Source organism: Bemisia tabaci, chromosome 2 (assembly GCF_918797505.1).
Source record: "Bemisia tabaci chromosome 2, PGI_BMITA_v3".
Taxonomy (NCBI): domain Eukaryota; kingdom Metazoa; phylum Arthropoda; class Insecta; order Hemiptera; family Aleyrodidae; genus Bemisia; species Bemisia tabaci.
In genome coordinates this window covers 36386720-36407696 of record NC_092794.1, presented here as the reverse complement: position 1 = coordinate 36407696, position 20977 = coordinate 36386720, and the positions used below count along the sequence as shown (strand labels likewise).

At 39.7% G+C, this 20977-nt stretch overlaps 1 protein-coding gene across 14 annotated transcripts in view; it reads right to left on the bottom strand.

Moving 5' to 3' along the window:
- LOC109043408 (kelch-like protein 5) overlaps nt 1-20977 on the bottom strand; it is a 221482-nt gene that overhangs the window by 139084 nt on the left and 61421 nt on the right. For 10 of the 14 annotated variants that reach the window (XR_011899325.1, XM_072297234.1, XM_072297235.1 and 7 more), the window contains 2 exons: nt 18654-18817; nt 6965-7126 (listed from right to left, as the gene is read on the bottom strand). Coding sequence is in view for 13 of the 14 variants with exons in the window: in XM_072297234.1 (XP_072153335.1) it covers nt 6965-7126; nt 18654-18817 (326 nt within the window). In the remaining variant the exon portion in view is untranslated. Of the gene's footprint in view, nt 1-6964; nt 7127-18653; nt 18818-19773; nt 19945-20000; nt 20194-20977 lie in introns of those variants that run through there. The other 4 variants (XM_072297244.1, XM_072297242.1, XM_072297243.1 and 1 more) reach the window with 4 other exon arrangements.

The following is a 20977-nucleotide window of genomic DNA, read 5'->3' as shown; positions in this document are numbered from 1 at the left end:
ACTTTACCAAAAAATCTGAAACTTGGTCAAAAGTGTTTTCTAACCAAATGGAACACTTCTATAACCAGAAAACGTAACTTTTTGAGGGACGAACTTTTTTTGGGACACCCTACCCATCATAAATGGGTCTTTGGAAGAAAATAAAAAGAAAATTTACTCTTGTGACAGAAACATTGTCCTGATCACGAATGTCACGATAGTATTCGGAAAAAAATTTGAAAGTCAATTTTTCATTTTTGTCAATGGGATTCCGCACTATGCGCGCTCGAATGCAATTAGTGCTGGCGTGGGATCGAAGCTCGATTATTTCCACCTATGTTTTTTTAGACTATAAAAACCCAAATTCATGATTTTTGGTCAAAATAAGTCACAAAACTTTTTTTTAATACTAATTTCAATTTAAAAATTGTTGGTTAAATTAGCGACTTTTACTGACTTAGCTATTCGGTTAGGTTGGGCTTGGTCATTGACTCTTCAATAAACTCGCGACACTCTGTTAGATAGACAACTTCATGTTAAATTAGTGTTTTCTCTTATTTTGTTTTTTAAAATTTCGACTTCTGAAATTATAATTCGACTAATCGTGTGACGTAATTAGTGAATACCCACCCCTAGAAGAAGCATAATAATGAAAGGCGGATCGTCCGCCTCCCCTGTGCTCCGTCCTCCTTGAGCTTCACTTTTCTAAGGCTCATGTCTCCCGTGTAGGGTAATCGTGGGGGGGGGGGGGGTTGTCAATTTGAGGTTATGTTCAACTGTTTCAATCCAATACGATACAATCAATACAGACTGTGATGTGGCATTAAAAGTGTCTATGGCGCATGCGTGTAAAGTGACGTCACAGCCTCAGCTGGCACGCCACTTGCAAGCAAAGACATTGAATCACGTAGACCATACATTCTGTATTATGGAGGACGTTAAAACTTCAAAAAAACCGGAGCTCCGCGCCGTTTTGGGGGAGCGGAGCCCCTCCAAACCCCCTCGGGACGCGCGCTTATCGCGCGTCTTTTCAGTCGTTTCTCCTATTTGAGTGAGCCTTGCATCCACTGCGGGTAGGAAAGTGTATTTCCCGAAGTGGGCGCAAGAGTCTTGGAATTTACCGATATTTTTAATTTTTCTAGCCATTTTTTTTTAATTTTGAAAATAGTTGTATGGTTAAACGGGTGAGATGTAAAGCAAATTTTATTTGAGGTTCCCAACCTCTTTGAGAAGCTCCGCCACGGTTCGTCTTATTAATCACCAACGCTATTGGACACTATTGCTAACAAATTCGACCGATCAGATCAGTTGGTTTTCAATGGGTCCAAATATTTTTAGAGCCAACTCGCGGGGTGGTACCAAAATCACGAACCAACGTTGCGATTCGTTAGTCACTGAATTGGAAGTTCCGCACTCAAATAAAATGGTAGCTCGGATGTATGAGCGCCAAAGTAGTACCGAACCTCTTAATAAAATTCGCTTTTTGTTGGAAGACAGATCTCTTACCCTGACCCACCGAGCGACGAAAAGCTTGTCCAAAAACTTCCTCCCCCTGACCCACTGTGCGACGAACAATTTGTCCAAAATCTTCCTTTTCCTGACCCACTGAGGGAAGAAAAGCTTGTACAAAAACTTCCTCCATGGTGTCTAGTTTTCTTGGCAAAGCTCACTCCCTGATTTTCACTGATTTTCAGGAGCTCATTCCCTGATGAGAAAACGAAGTTTTTTCCCACATTCCCGGGATTTTTTTGAGAAAAATAATATAATTTTCCAGAGTTTCAGATATGAATATCGATTTTCATTAATCTTACAGCCAAATCTTTGGCATACATTCAGAATTTTAATTACAAAAATGTTCCTGATGTTGAAATTATCTGGTCAATGGAAGCTTCTACATTATTTTGATGATTTGAAGCTTCAAATGCGGCACTCAAGAAGTTAAAAAAGCGACTCAGGTGCAGTAACATTTGCCCTAATAACAATAGATACTTAAAGTTTCCTTACTGCAATTCACTATTGGGCAAAAAAAAAACTCACAATTAGTATTACATTCATAAATATTAAGCAAGTAACTGCACTAAAAAGATAACCCTGCGGGAAATTAAATTGAAGTTAGAGGGAGAAAGGGAGATTTCTCTTCTAGTCTGAGATAAAAAATGTAAAATACTATAGCGAATTAGCGCCGATATTACCCGAATAGCGCTCGATCAGATTAGACCGCCTTTGAAAATGAAATAATCTCTGGGTGGTTGGAGAAAAGATTCCCGGTTTCTGGAACAGATTCGCTGATTTTCCCGGTAAATTTTCATTTCCTGATGAATCCCGGTTTTAAAAAAAACTAGACACCATGACTTCCTCTCCCTGGCCCACTGTGCGACGAACAGTTTGTCCTATATCTTCCCGGACCTACTGTGCGGCCCCGCTCCAGCCGGCTCCTTTCATGCCGCGCACCCCCCCTTCCACGCCTAAAACTTTCAAACTCACAATTTCTAAACGGCTAAGCCGATTTTGCTCAAATTCAATACGAAACCAGTCCTAGGGGAAAAGTATCACCCATAAAAATTTCAGCTCAAAACATTAATTTTAACTCGAGTTATAGAGTGGACAAGATTTGACCTTCCCAATTTCGAGCCCCATCCCTCAAAATCTATTGACTCAAATTTCAATTTGTTTTTTTTTAGCAGAATAGTAGCTCTAATGAGGCTCTACAAAATTAAAAAAAAATTGGTCAAAATATCTTACAACGTAAGAAAGATATAACTACTAAAAACCGGTTTTGGGGCGGCTTTGCCCCCTCCAAGCCCCCCCCCCCCCCCAGGACGCGCGCTTCACGCGCGTCATTTCAGGGTCGTCTGCGCATCTAGTTTTTCCATAGAGTACATAGAGTCGTAATGTAATTGGGAGAGCTGGCGCCATGTTCTGCTCGACGAGTTCCGAGCCCGGTGTGCGCCGAGTTTGGGTCGCTTTTTCGATACATTTTCGATCCAAAATGGCGGTGTGGAATACGTGGTAATTCCTATCTCCGTTGTTGTTGTTGTTGTCATCGGATGGCCGGGTACCCGTGTATCGCAAACAATCGATTATGTATCGAAAAAGTGACCCGGCGTCACACAGGAGTCTCGGAATTCGGGACATGGAAAATGCTTAAAAGTGGCGCCAGCTCTCCCAATTACATTACGACTCTATGTACTCTATGAGTTTTTCTTCTTTTTAAGCGTCCCGCGCATCCACCGCGGGTAGGAAGTGTATTTCCCAAAGTGGGATTTTTGTAGTCATAAAATCGTACGTCTGTAAGTCATTGTGTAATGGATAGTTTTTTTCCAGATATTTCCTTTCCTTGGGTCGCTGTGCGACGAACAGTTCGTCCAAAAACTTTCTTCTCCTGATCCACTGTGCGACGCGCAGTTTGTCTGAAATCTTCCTTCCCCTGAACCTCTGAGCGACGAAAATTTTGTCCAATAACTTCTTCCCCCGGACCCACTGTGCGACGATCAGCTTGTCCAAAAACTTTCTCCCCCGACCCACTATGCGGCCCTGCTCCGGCCGGCTACCCTCATGCCACAAACCCCTCGCCTAAAACTTTCAAAGCTCGCCATTTTTAAACGACTCGGCCGATTTAGCTCAAATTCAATACCAAACCAGTCATAAGGGAAAACTACCACCCATAAAAATTTCAGCTCAAAATATTCATTTTCGCTTGAGTTATCGAGTGGACAAGATTTGACACCCCCCCCCCCCCACTTTCGAGCCCCACCCCTCAAAATCTATTGCCTCAAATTTCAATTTTTTTTTTGCAGAATAGTAGTTCTAATGAGTCTCTACTAAATGCAAAAAAATTGGTAAAAATATCTTTCAACGTAAGAATGATATAACTGCTCAAAAATCGAAAAATCTTAAAGAGGCGGAAATACATACATACATACATACATACATACATACATACATACATACATACACATGAATTTGAATGGCATATATTTTCGTGATCTACGACCCAAGATCGGTGCTCTTCACAAGGTCTCGGGTCTGGGTCCAACATCATGGGAGAATGCAATAGTGTATTTTCTTCGGAAAATACACTAAAAATCGAAAATCTTGACAAGGCGGAAATAAATACATACATACTTATGTACACATGAATTTGAATAGCATATATTTTAGTGAATCTAAGACCCGTGATTGGTGCTCTTCACAAGGTCTCAGGTCTGGGTCTGATAACGTGGGAGAATATAAAGGTAAATTTTCTTCGGAGAATACACTATAAATCGCATAGCGCACCGATCCATGAGTGTAGAGCGCCGACCTTGCATCGCTGAGCTTGTGTGTTTCTCTGCGCATGCACACTGGCCCGTTGATTTTTTGTCAGATTGGAAGGTACTTTGCTCGGTTGGCAATTAATTAGTTCGGGAAAAAGAGACTATGCAATGAAATCTCTTACAAAAGTCTCAAACATGACGTTTTTAATGATATCACTAAAGGTAAGTTTTGTAAAGTATTAAATAGTTTTTCTCTGTGAAGTCCTAACCACGGCCAAAACCAAAAAGCCATGACAAACTTAAATAAATACTTACATTTATTATATTGGGAGTTAATCTTCATTTTAAACCATAGCACTGGCTATCCATTAAAAAAACAATTTACACAAAGTGCTGCTACCGTAGTGTTGTACATCAACACTTAAAAAAAAATTAAATTAATAGGACGTTGAAAACAAAAAAGTATATTTCCATTGCACATTTTCTTTTAAATTTGCATCCAAACCGCGACTTCATTGCTCGATTTAAATGTCACCATAACTCATCAATTGTCTCCTCAGTCGGCAAAAAGGAGGTTTTCCTAACATATCACTCCACAAAAGTAATTATGGCCCCCATCTTAAATTAGGAGTATCTACACAAAAACTGAGAAAAACAAAATTGATATTCTATTATAACACGCCAAAACGAAGAAATTATGACACCTCCCACACCCTCATCACTGTTGGTTCCACAGGAAGACATTTGCGCCCGCATTAAATCATAGAATGCAAAAAATCTCTTCAATAATAATAGATGTACAATTATTAAAAGTCATTTAATAATACTAGCCAGGAGGCTTTGTCCTCTGGACCCCCATCACTCGCGACCGCGAGCATTCCTGTCACTACCACCATGATTACATTCGAGAAAGTTCTAGAAACAAATGCCACTCGGTGTCTAGCAGCACTCTTCCAAAAGTCTAAAATATTCTCGAAAGCTCCCGAAAGCACACGGAGAGGGCCTCTATTTAATTGCGCACCGCCTGGAGAAAATTTGAAAGAGTTCGAAAAAAATTCGAGAAAAGCTATCGTCAGTCATGACACCTTACGAAATTCTGTAAAATTGTGGAGAGGACTAAAGAGGGTCATCGTTTTACTGAAGGTCACCTGTAGGATGACAAATCGAGAGAGTTCTAGAAAGTTCCAGAAACAGTTACTATATTTCGTCATGAGACACCCTCCTTATGTCTGGGAAAATTCTAAAAAGTTTTGGGAGGACGAAAGGAGAGCTTCTCCGATACCGACTGCAGTGCTCGCAGAAACTGGAGAGAGAGATGGAAAAGAACCTCTGGCCGCGGCTGCGCGGCGTAGTGTTCTAGAAGCCGATTAGCGCGGCTTGATACAGGGTGCGGGTGGTGGGGCGGGGACTCAGCACAGCAGCCAGCGGAGGAAAGGCGTCGCGGCGCCGCCGGGCGGGGGAGGGAGGCTGTCGCTGCGGTGAGGAGTCGGTGGGCCTCCGCGACGTGTCGCGCGGGGGGAGGAATTCCTGGCACGAATTTCCAGCGATTTTTAGGCGCGCTTAGAGCTGTTATCTTCTTTCTTCTTCTATACTATAAGCTCCGAGACCTCCTAATTTTGCGTAACTGGTAACGCTTAGTTCCAGCGTTCTACCGAGCCGATTTTCATGATTTTTGCGGCTATCGACAAGTAATTAGTCCTAGATGAGCCCGCTCTAGTCAGATTTTGGAAATAGGACCCAGATTTTTTTACGATCACTTTATAAAAGTGAGCAAATTTACAGATTGCTTCGGAACTGCTGTCGCTATGCGCAGGAGGTTGCGCAGTGGCTGAGTAGCCTGCCCATCAGCTCTACATATCAACACAAGGTTCGCCCCAAACATCCTATGATAAGCGGTGGCCAAGTCGTCGTACACATTCACTATATTCAAGATGTGGGTTCGATTCCTGACTCCTTAGCTATTTTTAATTATGACCTGATTATCATTATTCGTTGTTTTACTGCAATGTCTCGCTAATCAGTCATTGCAAAACGAGTTATTTTGACTTCAAAATTTTTTCTTTATTCATCAAAAACAAAAATCATTTCCCTCTAAAATTAAAGTATACCTCATATCGTAATTTTTTGGGGGAAAAATAAAATCAACATTGATAGGAGGGTAAAAATAGGGCCGCGAAGCGGCCCATTGATAGCGCGGAGCGCCTTCAGGGGGTTGGGCCGCGTAGCCCCCTAGTATAATGATATTGTTAGTGTTTTGCAAAAATAAGCAGAGCCTAATGATGGAAATGACAAGTTAAGAATCATGGGTGCCAAACTAAATAATTAAGTAATGAAATGGAGGTTCTGAATTTTGGCAGGTGCAATGACCGTAAAGTTACTTATAAAGGGTGAAATATCAAAAAAAAATCTAAAATAAGGCTTAACAAAAATGTCTCTAAGCCAATCCTCCCTACCCCACTAAAAAAATTACACCGACTCTTACTCTCCCTTTTAATGGAAACAATCAGAACATCTGGTCACTGCCTGGCATTTTAGGGTAGGACCAACCCGCACAACGGAGTGACAGAAACTAGCAAGATGTATAAGAGGACTTCTAGGGTTGTGGTGATTAAATTTAACAGATGTCAGTATCTTATAAACCATTATGTAGCCGTTTTGAATACAGATTTGATTCTAATAAAAATATTCTCATGGCGCAAATACTTCTTAAGATCTTTGTATCAACAAACCTGTATAGCAATAGTGAACCAAGTGCCACAACGCTTCCCCATCAATGTTTTGGAGCGTTATTTCATTTTGTCTTGCTTCGCATAAATCACTGGTGAACATAGCAGCAAAATATTCAGAGCCTGCACTTAAAACAAGTTTATGTGCTGCTATTTGTCTCCCGCCTGGAAGAAGGAACAAAAACAGAGGGAAAAAACCAGCTGATTAGTATGGAAAAATATTCCAGCATACTACTTCAACTTTCTTTTACAGCAAATTTAAAGCATTTTTCAGCTAACTCACATGAATTATGAGTGTAACAAAGAATCCTTTCCGGCTCTGAGAACTAGATTGTTCCAGTTTTCTTGGTCTATTTGGTCATTAATAAGCATATAGGCGTCTCCACGAAAGAGAAACCTTGGTCTACAGGGGTCAAATGTGTTGCATGGTGCAGTGGATAGAGGACAGCACTGCTGTCGCTTCTCAGTCCGCGAAGGGGGTGGCCTTGTTGTCCCCTAGCCCACCATTGAATATATTCGTGTCTTCGTCTCAGCAGCATTGCCAGCTTTTTATGTTCTCATCTTTCTTCTGACCTTTTGGCTACATTTACAACATAGTGTCAGGTAAAGGGTGAAATTTACCCTGCTTGCCATGTCCGTCGATTTCAAGTTCGATCGAGCTGCAGAGTCGCCGTGCAAGTAAGTTTCGCGATGCCGCGATCGCGTTCGTGACTGGAAGTTTTTGGTTATTAGTCGATAGCCATGACTCGAAAATAATCATTTACTAGTCAACCTCTTTTATCCTGCAAAAAATTTGTTTTTATGTCATCAAAGTCTACCCGCCCGTCACCTGTGAACATCATTTCATCAGCCACAGTCCAGTTTTTTTTTGTCAACCAGCAGTCACAAGTTCGGTCAGCTATGCTGGGATTGCTGGGTCCAATCCAGTCACAGTGCTCCTGAAAGGGGTTTTGATCAAAGTTGGTCCTGACATAGACATTTGAGCTGAAATGTCAAGAGGAGCACTACCAGATACTAAAAACCACAATTTCGAAACAGGTTGTTGGAGCTCCTGGAGAAATAATCGCGATTTTATGGTTTTTTTAGGCTTTTTTCGGAAAATAGGCTCATGTAGGGCAACTAAATTCTCCCCCTGCCCCATTTCTTCTTGGATTGATCTGAGTTTTTAGTATGTTATTCTCTGGTATAAAGTACGACTCTCCTGAAGTTTTCATGACCGAGAAATTTTTTTGCTCCCGTTACAGCGTGGCAAAGTTTCAAAATTCAAAATTATGGATTTTGCGAAAAAATTTGTGACACTCGCCCCCTGCTTCTTGGATCGGTCTGAATTTTTAGTATGTTACTCTCCGATATGAGGGTAGAATTTCCTGAAATTTTCATTGCCGGAAAATATTTTGTCCTCTCGTTGCAACATTGCCAAGTTTTCAACTTGAAAATTGTGGGTTTGGAGGTAACACGATGACATGGGCCCATGTCTGAATGAAGTGATCATCTAGTCAACTTCTCAGCCTTCCTACCAGCCTAATTTGTTGGTTTTTTAGTCGATTGCATCTGGACAGATCTCACCATGCTTCTATAAGTAACATTTTCCCTAACCTTTTGTATTACCTCTCATCACTCAGCTGGTCCATCATGTCCAGTAGTATCAATTTCCAGCCAAGTAGCTCGCCTCAACAAATTGGCAGAGCCGCAGATATTGATCCCCAGATATTGAAAAAGTTGGCCGGAGCAGTTTAGTACTTGGTTGTATCTCGTCGCAGCCAATCTGGGTCACGGGAAGGACAAACAGAAAGTTGCCCTGTTGCTGTCACTTATCGGTCAGGAAGCACTCAGTGTCTTCACTACTTCCGACGTTAATGTCGAGAAAGTCAAGTAAGATGTTCTTGCTGAATTGTTTAATTCTGAACCCGAAGAAAAACATGACCATGGAAAGGCATCCATTTTTGTCTTGCCATCAGTAGCCAAGTGAATCAATAGACGATTTTATAACCTCATTAAAAAACTTAAGTCTTTCCTTAGGCATTACAATGGACCACTAGATAAGGTACGAATTTCAGCATTCTGATACATGTTTCTTAATTAAACTTTTACGTAGAATACGACGCGCACAACGAAAATTACCGAAATTAACTCCTTACGAAGATATTTAATGATTCTTAATGCGTGAATTCAAACCACCCGCTCATAAAAACTCAATTCTCTACGTGACTCACATCGCGCGCTAAACGTTATCATGACAGTCTCTGCGATATAAAAATCTGGCAACCTTAATCTTGACGCTTTAGCTCAGCTATTGCAAGTTGTTCATAGTTTGAACAGTACATTGTGGGAAATGAACATCGCTTGATTGAGAAGCTTGCTGAAACCGTTGTAGTGCACGATTTGACTCACGTAGAGCTTTGAGTTTCTTGTGAGCGGGCAGTTCAAACTCCTCGTAACAAATGTGAAATAAAAACGTTAATATCTTTGTTAGGAGTTGATTTCGGTAATTTTCGTTACGCAAATCGTGTTTTACGTGAAATTCTGGTCAAGAAACATGTATTAGAATGCTTAAATTCGTACCTTGTCTATTGGTCCATTAGGCACCCTTACAAATAGTCTGCTAAAAGATGTCTTCATTTGTGGTATTCATTATAAAAACTCCAGGATAAAAGAAAAATTGCTGCAAGATAATGATTTGACTCTACACAAAGCGATAATCATATGTAAATTCAAGAGATGTCTCACCAATATGTAAATGAAACCTCCAATGCCACCAAAGGAAGCAGCAAGACTGGTTCGGAAAAAGTGTATTCTAGTTCAGCCAACAATTCAAGACATGGCCGAGGGTGCCAGCGTTGCAGCTCATCTCAACTTAGACACAGATTCCGATCAAGTTCGCAATAAAAAAACAGCGCAACGCTTAACACATCTCCGTCTTCCAATCAGTCTCCTTGCAAAAATACTCGTAGAAATTGTGGTCAAATTCATAGGTACAAATACCCGGCGTTGGATGAGACTTGCAATAAGTGTCACAAGCTCAATCATTTTGGACTCATGTGTGGGTCAAAGACTGTTCGTCAGCTCAATAGTAGAGAACATAGTTTAGAGCCGGATCAGTCAGATTATTCTGTCTCCAGTCTAAAAGATAAATCTGACAATTACTTCTTGCATGCTTCACTTGGTATGAGGATGTAGAAATTGATGGACAAATTGTCAAAGCCCAATATGCTGGTGCCGATATTAATTGTATGGGTGTCAGCGAATTTGACAGACCGAAAGTACCTCGTCATGCAATCACACCTACTCGCAAGAGAGTCATGTCGTACCTTCTAAACAACCTTGATAGTTGTTAGACTTTACGGCACAATAAATGAAGAAGTTCAACCAATATATTTTCACGTTATCAATCAGCTTTTCATCGCAATCCTTAGTCATAAAAGCTGTGTTGATCTGAATCTCATCAAACAAGTGAACTCAGCAGCTACATAGAATGACGCCGCAAGATGGCATTATTAGTCATTATTTGAACAATTTAAACATGTATTTAAAGGCCTGGGGCACCTTGCTAAATGTTTAAAAAACAGCTCCTATTTACATTCCAAGACGCTTCCCTTTTAAATTGTATAAACGTGTCAGGTAATGCTTGAACCAAATGAAAAAAGACCGTGTTATAACAGAAATTACACATCCTGCTGAATTTGTCAGTTCAATGGTCGTTAGGAAAATCGTTACAGAAAAAAAAGATGGTGGACGACGCATCTGTTTCAACCCCAAAAATTTAAACAAAGCTTTCAACTAATCACACTAAAAGCTTCCTACAATAGAAGACGTTCGCTCCCAAGTTCATGGTTTTTCTATTTTTTCTACTTCAGAAACTCTGCTTTTTTTAATACTTTCAGTTGTGGAAGAAAGCACATATCGTTTGACATTTAACACGGCATTTGGTCGATTTATATTCAGGCTATTGCTTTTTGGAATGAGTGTTCCTGAAATTTTTCATCGGACAATGATTGAATGTTTTGGTGACTTACCGGGTGTGTGCTCATTTATATAAAAATGATATTTTAGTTCATGGATCAACTCACGAAACACACGATGAACAACTTCTTAATGTTTCAAAACAGCTAAAAAAACAGGTATTCCCCAAGCAGCATTTTTCAACGTTGTTTCAACGTAAGGTTGAAACAACGTTGGTATTAGTTGCAACAAAGTTTCAACTTTCGGTCAACTTTTGGTCGATAAGTGCCGATTTTCGGCGATCTGATCGGAAGACAAAGTTGCGACCTGCTGAGATTGCAAAATTGCTGCACCAATGTTGTTTGAAATCTAAAGATAGGCAACCAGCAATACTTTGAAGTTGAAACATGTTTCAACTTGATTGCAACTAGTTCCGACAATGATAGCTCCTTCGGGGGAGAGAGTAGGCAATCTACACATCAATCTATTAGTTGCAAGAATCAAACGATTTTGTTGCAGGTTGTTGCAACCTCTGCTACTTGGGTCGTTTCAACCTTACTATTGTGTTCTTGGTCTCCCTGAGGTTAGGTGCATGGGACACCTTTTTTCGAGGGTTGGAGCCAGAGCCGACGAGTCTAAGATTAAAGCTATCAATGTCATTCAGCCGCCTACGGAAACAGAAGCTTTACAATGTGTTTCAGGTCTCATTAACAACAATACTAGTTTCATCCCGAACTTAGCTAAAAAATGTGCCTGCCTAAGGGAGCTGATCAAGACAAATGCTACTTAAAATTAGAAGTCGAAGCACCAAGAAGCCTTTGATCACTTGAGGAAACTACTGATTTCAGCATCTGTCTTACCATCTTTCAAGATTAATGACTCGATAGTCATTGCAGTCGACAACATCAGAATGCAGTCAGAGCCTCACTTTCACAACACGATAAGCCTGTAGCATACGCTACATACGTAGTACACGGCATACAATACGTGGCAAATCGAAAAGAAATTACACGCTCTATTATTTGGCTGCACATGTTTTAAACGAGTCTCGTCTGATAAGCGAACGAGTTCGGACGTCTGCTCTCGCGAGCGCTCCGCCTCCAGTGCTGACAAGTTTCAAGTGTTTCTCAATTTGTGATGGCCTCAAAGTCACCCGGCCCATTTTTTTGTTGCCAACACAACAATATCGCAGAGGTCTGTTCTACCTGCACTAAGATTGCATCTTGGTCTCTCCAAAAACTTCGTTTTGTTTGTGTACATCGAAAAAATCTCCTTGAGTGCGTAAACTGTATAAACTTACCAGTCGTTGGTAGCGATGAAGCTAAAAAACTATCTAACTTCAGTGCTCAAGCAGAGACCTCTAACCCTACCCCTCTGAATATGGATTTATCTACTTCCGGAGAAAGAGCGACGCCAAAAACGACCGTTTTTTGGCACAATTTGGGCCAGAAGGGATTTTTCTGAAACCGGGCCCAAACGATACCTTATGATACCCTAAAACTCTGGTAAAAATTTTAGCTTGAGTTTACGCACCGTTTTTGAGAAATGGGGGGGCAAAGATGCCAAATCGCCATCATTCTGGACAGCATTTTTACAGCAAAAAGACGGGAAAAATGGACGAAAAAGTTACACTATTGATGGGTTTGGGCTGTAAATGTTCTTATTGAGCCCCCGTGCATGAAACTGTGTTCAGTTTCAAAAATTTTGGACGTACAGTGGTCCAAAATGGGGAGAAATCGTGGACAGAAAAGGATTCTTTGTCCAACTTTTTAAAAATGGAAGTAAAATTGTTGGTCTCCTGCAGAGATCATGTGGAAAAATGTTCTTATCGGTCTTCAATGCATTCAATTGAGTTCAGTTTATCAAATTTTCATCGTACAATGGTCCAAAATGGGAAATCAGTGGACAAATTAAGATCTTCTGCCTAACTTTTTAAAAATGATGTACGACTATTGGTCCCCTGCAGAGATCATGGGGAACAATGTTCTTGTCAATGCATTCAATTGGGTTCAGTTTATTAAATTTTCATCGCTTAATGGTCCAAAAAGGGGAAATTAGTGGACAAATTAAGATCTTCTGTTGAAATCTAACCTAACCTTTCCTAAATCCTTAGAAAGGATTTATTGTAAAGTATTATTCTAACTACAATTATTCACTGACAACTAACTAGGACAAAAACCACCCAGTTAGCCGGATTTTAAGGATCCAAAAGCTAAGTTCCTCCTGAATTACCGTTTCCAGACCTCATTTGTTCAGTTCAAAACAGTGAACATGGATAGCTTTTATTGGCTACTAACTTATTTTGAATTTACACCTTTCGAATATAGTGAAAAACCTCATAGTTTCATGTTATTTTTCAAAAATTTCAACAGAAGATCCTAATTTGTCCACTAATTTCCCATTTTGGACCATTGTGCGATGAAAATTTGATAAACTGAACCCAATTGAATGCATTGATAAGAACATTGTTCCCCATGATCTCTGCAGGGGACCAATAGTTGTACATCATTTTTAAAAAGTTAGGCAGAAGATCTTAATTTGTCCACTGATTTCCCATTTTGGACCATTGTACGATGAAAATTTGATAAACTGAACTCAATTGAATGCATTGAAGACCGATAAGAACATTTTTCCACATGATCTCTGCAGGAGACCAACAATTTTTCTTCCATTTTTAAAAAGTTGGACAAAGAATCCTTTTCTGTCCACGATTTCTCCCCATTTTGGACCACTGTACGTCCAAAATTTTTGAAACTGAACACAGTTTCATGCACGGGGGCTCAATAAGAACATTTACAGCCCAAACCCATCAATAGTGTAACTTTTTCGTCCATTTTTCCCGTCTTTTTGCTGTAAAAATGCTGTCCAGAATGATGGCGATTTGGCAACTTTGCCCCCCCATTTCTCAAAAACGGTGCGTATACTCAAGCTAAAATTTTTACCAGAGTTTTAGGGTATCATAAGGTATCGTTTGGGCCCGGTTTCAGAAAAATCCCTTCTGGCCCAAATTGTGCCATTCTTGGAGTCGCTCTTTACCTCCCATTAGTGAAGATAATTAACTCTTCTACAAACAAGAAAAACCTAACTCAAGACGAGGAAGGATGGACAACCGTAACACCTTCTAAGAGAAAACATCAATATTCTGCGGGATTCACCGCAAAAGGATCCCAAGAAAAAGCCCGTAAACTCCAGTGTTAAGAACAAGAAGAAAATTCCTGTTAAAATTAGCCTTAATAGTTCTAAATTCAGTGTACTTAGTGATTCCAATGCTAACAGTGAAAAAGTTGTTAAACCCTCCATTCCACCTCCCATATTTGTGTCCCGAATCAAAGATTCGACCGAATTTAGGGAATTTGAAGTTGACCCAATTGCCCCCGCCGCAAAAATGAAAGCAATCAATCGTACGCAACTAAAACTTATAGTTAACTCGTTTGATGAGTTTAAAAATTTAACTAACTCCTTTAAAGAGAAAAAAGTTCCTTTTCACACTTTTCAACCAAGAGATGGTAGAGCTATTAGAATGGTCCTTAGGGGCTTACCCGTTGACTTTTCAAATCTGGTCTTGAAAATAAAGAAAAAATTTTAGTCAGAAATGTTATCCAAGTTCAAAGAATAAAAGATAAAAGTAAGCTTGCCCTGTTTTTTGTTGATTTCGAACCGTGGGAAAATTTCACTGAATTTAAGAAAAGTATCGATTCCATTAAAGAGATCAATAAAGAGCGACGCCAAGAATGGCACAATTTGGGCCAGGGGGGATTTTTCTGAAACCGGACCCAAACGATACCTTATGATACCCTAAAACTCTGGTTAAAATTTTAGCTTGAGTATACGCACGGTTTTTGAGAAATGAGGGGGCAAAGTTGCCAAATCGCCATCATTCTGGACAGCATTTCTACAGCAAAAAGACGGGAAAAATGGACGAAAAAGTAACGCTTTTGATGGGTTTCGGCTGTAAATGTTCTTATTGGGCCCCGAAACATTTAACTGTGTTCAGTTTCAAAAATTTTGGTCGCACAGTGGTCAGAAATGGGAAGAAATCGTCGACAAATCAGGATTCTTTGTCAAATTTTTAAAAACGGAAATAAAATTGTCGGTCTACTGCAGTTTTCATGGCTAACAATGTTCTTATCGGTCCTCAATGCATGAAATTGTGTTTAGCTTCACAAATTTGCATCGCACAGTGGTCAAAAATGGGGGGATTAGTGGACAAATTAAGATCCTCTGTGAAACTTTTTAAAAATGAAGTGAAACTGTTGAACCCCAGTAGAGTTTAGTTCCCGGAAAAATTCATGTATTTAATTTTTTTAATTATTACTGCATGTCAGACCGTATTGTTTATAGAACGTTGTAATAGAATAGACTTTTTAGCATTATCTCAATAAAATATGCAAACTTTCAGAAATTTAAAAAAGAAGGAAAAATGGAGAAAAAAAAATTAAAAAAGATTTAAACAGTCCAAAAAAGAATTTAAAGAATTTTTCCGGGATCTAAACTCTACTGGGGACCAACAGTTTCACTTCATTTTTAAAAAGTTTCACAGAGGATCTTAATTTGTCCACTAATTCCCCTATTTTTGACCACTGTGCGATGCAAATTTGTGAAGCTAAACACAATTTCATGCATTGAGGACCGATAAGAACATTGTTAGCCATGAAAACTGCAGTAGACCGACAATTTTATTTCCGTTTTTAAAAATTTGACAAAGAATCCTGATTTGAAAACGATTTCTTCCCATTTCTGACCACTGTGCGACCAAAATTTTTGAAACTGAACACAGTTAAATGCTTCGGGGCCCAATAAGAACATTTACAGCCGAAACCCATCAAAAGCGTAGCTTTTTCGTCCATTTTTCCCGTCTTTTTGCTGTAGAAATGCTGTCCAGAATGATGGCGATTTGGCAACTTTGCCCCCTCATTTCTCAAAAACCGTGCGTATACTCAAGCTAAAATTTTAACCAGAGTTTTAGGGTATCATAAGGTATCGTTTGGGCCCGGTTTCAGAAAAATCCCTTCTGGCCCAAATTGTGCCAAAAAACGGTCGTTTTTGGCGTAGCTCTTTTTAATCTCCTTCGAGCCACCTGAACTTCTAAGAAGAATCATACAATGCAAAAATTGTTGATCCTTCGGACATGCAAAAGGGGGATGTTTTTGCCCCCCACGCTGCATATGATGCGGAGATTTTCATGTCGCACAGGAGTGTCCCGTAAGAACCCCCTCAAATGAGGGAATTCCATCCTATTCACCACCTCCAACTTGTGCTCTCTGCGGGGGTCAACACCCTGCAAACTTCCTCGGCTGCAAAGTTAGATGCGAAATACAAAAACGTAAATTCCCCCCTCTTAAAAAAGAGGATAAAACTAAAAATCCAGAAAAGCAGGGCAAGCCTAAGTCTTACTCTGCTATATTACGTGGCGCTAATCATGATCAAGATCAAGCGCAATCAATCCAAGTCTCAGAGTCAAGAGACAATACAATTGATATAACTGATAAAACTGATAACTCTGATAAAGAGTTGATCATTAGTTTACAAGAGACCATTGTCCAACTTCAGGAGATTATTAAAACACAATCGAAAGTAATAATCGAGATTAACAATAAATTTAGAGAAATTCTCGAAAAAAAAGTCAATCATACCGAGAATTAGGAAACCGTATCATTTACTAAACGAGGAAGAGAAGAAAATACGCGATCGCGAAAATGCGGCAGAAAAGATAAGACATGATCGCGAAATTGCACTGTTGGTTGCTGAAATGGAAGGTAGACCTTGAAATTTCAAGTTCGCACTAAACATTATTAGCACTATTTATAACTTTCTTCATTTTAATGTTCGGTAAACTAAAATAGCATCTCCAAGATGCATAAGTACAATTTATTGTTCAAACTAAACTCTAAGTGTGAGGGTGTGGTGGGGTGGGGGCCGGGGGGGGAGGGTCCCTGTTAGAGTAACACGAATCGGTCGTAAGCGGAGAGAAGTGACAAAGCCAAAGGGCCAATAGCTCTTCCTTTCTTGCAGGGTCTGCTCTGAACGGCGGGGACTCCGCCGGCCCCTTCCCCTCCCCCAAGTGCCTTCTCGCAAAGAGTAGATTTAAAAAAATTATTTTTATACTAGTGGCTGGAGGCATTACATGCCCCAGACCTCAATGATAAGTTTTTCTTATCATACGTTCTCTTATATATTTTTATGTTATCTATTCTAAATTAATTCTTGTCAATAGATACCTAATATAATTGCTTGTAAGGCAGTGGTGACAATTCTTGTATGCTTATACAATAAACTTTACTAAAAAAAAAAAAAAAAAAAAAAAAAAAAACATGTTTTAAACAATACATTTATGTTCAGTAGATAACAATACAATTCAACCATAAACCATTAATAACATTCAGTAAAAAGCATCTGGCAATGGTCCTCGTTAGACTTCAAAGAATGTTCTTGCATCTACGACCGTTTCATACCACCGTTGTTTACAAGCTTAGGAAAGAAAGTACATTGCTGTAGCCTAGTCAAGCTCACCTCTTTCAGAAACTGATCGCGAGTTAGAAGAGTGTATCGCAGTCTATGCCAACCTAATTAATTGTGCTTTAGCCGTCTCTCCCTCCACAATGTTAAAAGTTCGTCAAAAATCAACCACAGATGAAGAAAGTAGTCTTTTGAAAAGGTATGGTCTCGAAGGTTGGCCAAACGCCAAGGCGAAACTTGAAGATTATATCAAACCTTGTTGGCATTGCCGTGGAGAGATCAACATTATCCCTGACTTGTTTCACGAAAATCATAGTTCGATTATTCCGGCGAATTTCCGAAACTTAATGCTACCTACAGTTCACTCATCCCACATGCGAGACTATAAAAAAAATAGAATATAATAGAATATAAGTCGTGGCGCCAAATGGCCGTTCATATCAATTCAAGTTGAAAGTTTAATCTCTTAGAGTTCAGTATGCATCAAACATCGCCCATCAAACAGAAAGGAGCCACTCAAGGTGCACGGAAATCCTAACAGTCCTTGAGAAAAACTTAGAGCAGACTACATACATGTCAACAGGTCAATTCAAACAATAGTTTGATGAGAAATGCCAAAGTGTACACTGCAAAGCGGACGAATTGATGCTCCAGGAGACAGCTTGAAGTGCAACCACAGTCGCAAACGTAAGGCAGTACATTACAGCACCTGAGATCCCCACTTTGTTCGTCTGTGCAAGCCTTTCTAAGCATTGGGTACTAATTATGATACCTTACAATTGGTCTCAACACATCTTGAACAGCATATTACACAAATCTCATGCATTATTCTATCGTATTAGTCTCATAAAGGTACCATAAATGCGAGGTTAAATTGGCCAAAATTGCCGTTTTATGTAAAAAAAACCTTTCGCCCATTTTCAACTTAAGTTCTTTCAAAAGTGCAGTTTGATAAACATCTCACAATTCCAAGCCTTTTCCTCTTTTCAAGGATATGTTGAGCGATTACAAACGAAATTGGACGTAATATACAGATTACTCTATGAGTTATTTCGTTTGGGAAACTTCAAATATGTTCTCCTTAAACCACTGTTTTGCCATAAGAGCCTTTTGACCATTTATACACACAAGGCCTGATTGATTGATTGACTGATGGATATTTAAAAGGTTGACATGCAGTCATGCACTAAAATATTTAGGTAAACTTGAACAACTTCAATACCAGCTCAAAAAGTGCAAGGTTCCGGCATTAAGTATTGTGTTAAAAAGTGAAAAAGTAAACAAAAAATGCTGTTACCTGCAGTTAGAATAACATCTGTTAGTTGACCACTAAGAAAGTATGCTTCCATTCGACTAAGACTAAAAACAGCATGTTTTTTGCAGTCATTGTGTTCATCATGAGAAACAATGCTTGACAAACTTTGATCTGAATAACTTGTTGATGGAGCAGTTCCAACATAGCTGGTAAATAAACAAAAAAATTGATATAACCTTCCTAATTAGAAGAAAAATCACTCCTACATAAATAAAATGATGTTTCACGACTGGGCATGATTCAATTAAGCAAACTGCACGGTAAAGTCTAGAAAAAAAAATGTTTCTAGCCAATTTCAGGACAAAAAAGAGATACTAAATTTTTAGAAAAAATTAAGATAAAAAAGTTGGGAGGAAAAAAGAGAAAAAGAAAACAAAAATAGACAGAAAACAGACTGGGAGGAATATGATGAAAAGAAGAAAGTATAGAAGGAGGAGAAACAACACAAGAAAAGAAAGAGAAGAGAGGAGAGAGGAGAGAAGAAAAAACTAGAAAGAGAAACAAAATAGAAAGAGAAACAAAATAGAAAAAACGATAAAAAGAAAAAAATTCGATGAGGGTAAAAATGAGAAAGAAGAACAGCTGAAAAAATACTTGCACCAAATTAGCTTTGACACACAAATAGGGATGCACATACAAAACAGACAAAAAAAAACCCTGCCGCAAGCGGCAGGGTTTTTCCGTGGGGTTGCCGGCAAGTAGGGGACGGTTCTTTTTGTAGTTCGCGCATTTACCGCGGCATGAGTGTATTTTCCGAAGGGTGGTGTCACATTGGGGAGTGAAATCATTTACCCTACCCCTCTTGCCACAGATATGTTTCAAGAAACAGTTCCCCCTGGCTGCGCAACTCCTGCCCCCTCCAGGGTTGTCAGCCAAATTATTTTTTTCCATTCCCTGACTTTTCCCTGACTTTCCAATATTTTTCCCTGACTTTCAAGTATGGATCTGACGCAGTCTGTTAAAGTGAAAATGAGAGCTATTTTCGACTATTTAAATTTTTAGCAGTTAGTTAACATGCACATTTGCAACGCAAGGGCTAGGCACAGAAAACTGCTTGCTTAGGGTGTATTTCAAAAAATATTTTTGGCGATTAAGATTGGACCTTGAGGTTTCAGAAGATGTTTTCCAATTATCACGAGCAGCAATGAAGGATTAAGGTGCAGGAAGGACACTTTTCAGAATCAGTGATTCAGAATTTCCTTTGGCATTCCATCCCTTTCAAGGCGAAGAAATGCTAGTGGCATGAAGACAATTTTACTGAATGTGCTTTATAATTTAATAATATTGTTAACAAAAATTTCAAGTAAAATGACTAAGTTACTTTCTTACAAAAAAATAAATTGTTGATAGAGATCCTGAAAAACTGCAATGGAGAGATTATGTGAACAAACGTAAACACACGCGCACACACACACACACACTCTCACACGCGTGCGCACGTCCGACGCGACGCGATGGTCGGAATGTCGGAATGCCGGTAGTTCCTCGCGAAGCCGAGCGAGAGCGCCACCATCCTCCGCAATCGAACGCAGTTAGTCAGTTGATCCCGCAAGGCGAGCCCTAGACCGCCCGCGCCTAATTCCACGAAAAATCAGAAAAATCCCTGACCAACACCGAAATTCCCTGACTTTCCCTGACTTTTCCCGGTTGATTTTTTTGCCCTGCCTTTTCCCGGTTTTCCCAGTCGCTGGCAACCCTGCCCCTCCCCCTCACCCGTAAAAACGGTAAATTGCCACTATCATGGAACGCGTTGGCCGATTTCGCTGAAATTCGATGGGAAACCAGTCTTTGTAGATATCTAACTACCATCAAAATTTCAGCTCAAAATATTCATTTTTACTCGAGTTATCGCGTGGACAAAATTAAACCTCCCCCCACCTTGACCCCTCGCTGTGCGAAAAGTAATAAACGTATTCCGATTTTTTCTTCGCAGTTTAAAAGTAATCTTAGGGGACAATGAGCCCCAGAAGTTTCGTTTCAAGAGCCCCAGAAGTTTCGTTTCAAGAAACTTAAAAATTAACTGCCACTCAACGCTCTGAAATCTGAAAAATCCTCACACTGGCTGAAATACATACATACATACATACTATATACATATATATATATATATATATATATATATATATATGTGTGTGTGTGTGTGTGTGTGTGTGTGTGAGAGACAGAAAATGAATGACATATATATTCGTGATCTACGACTCGAGATCGGTGTTCTTTACATGGTCCCAGGTCTAGGTCCCACCATGAAGGAGAACGTAATAGTGTATCTTTCCTTCGGAAAATACACTAAAAAATCCTCACGCTGG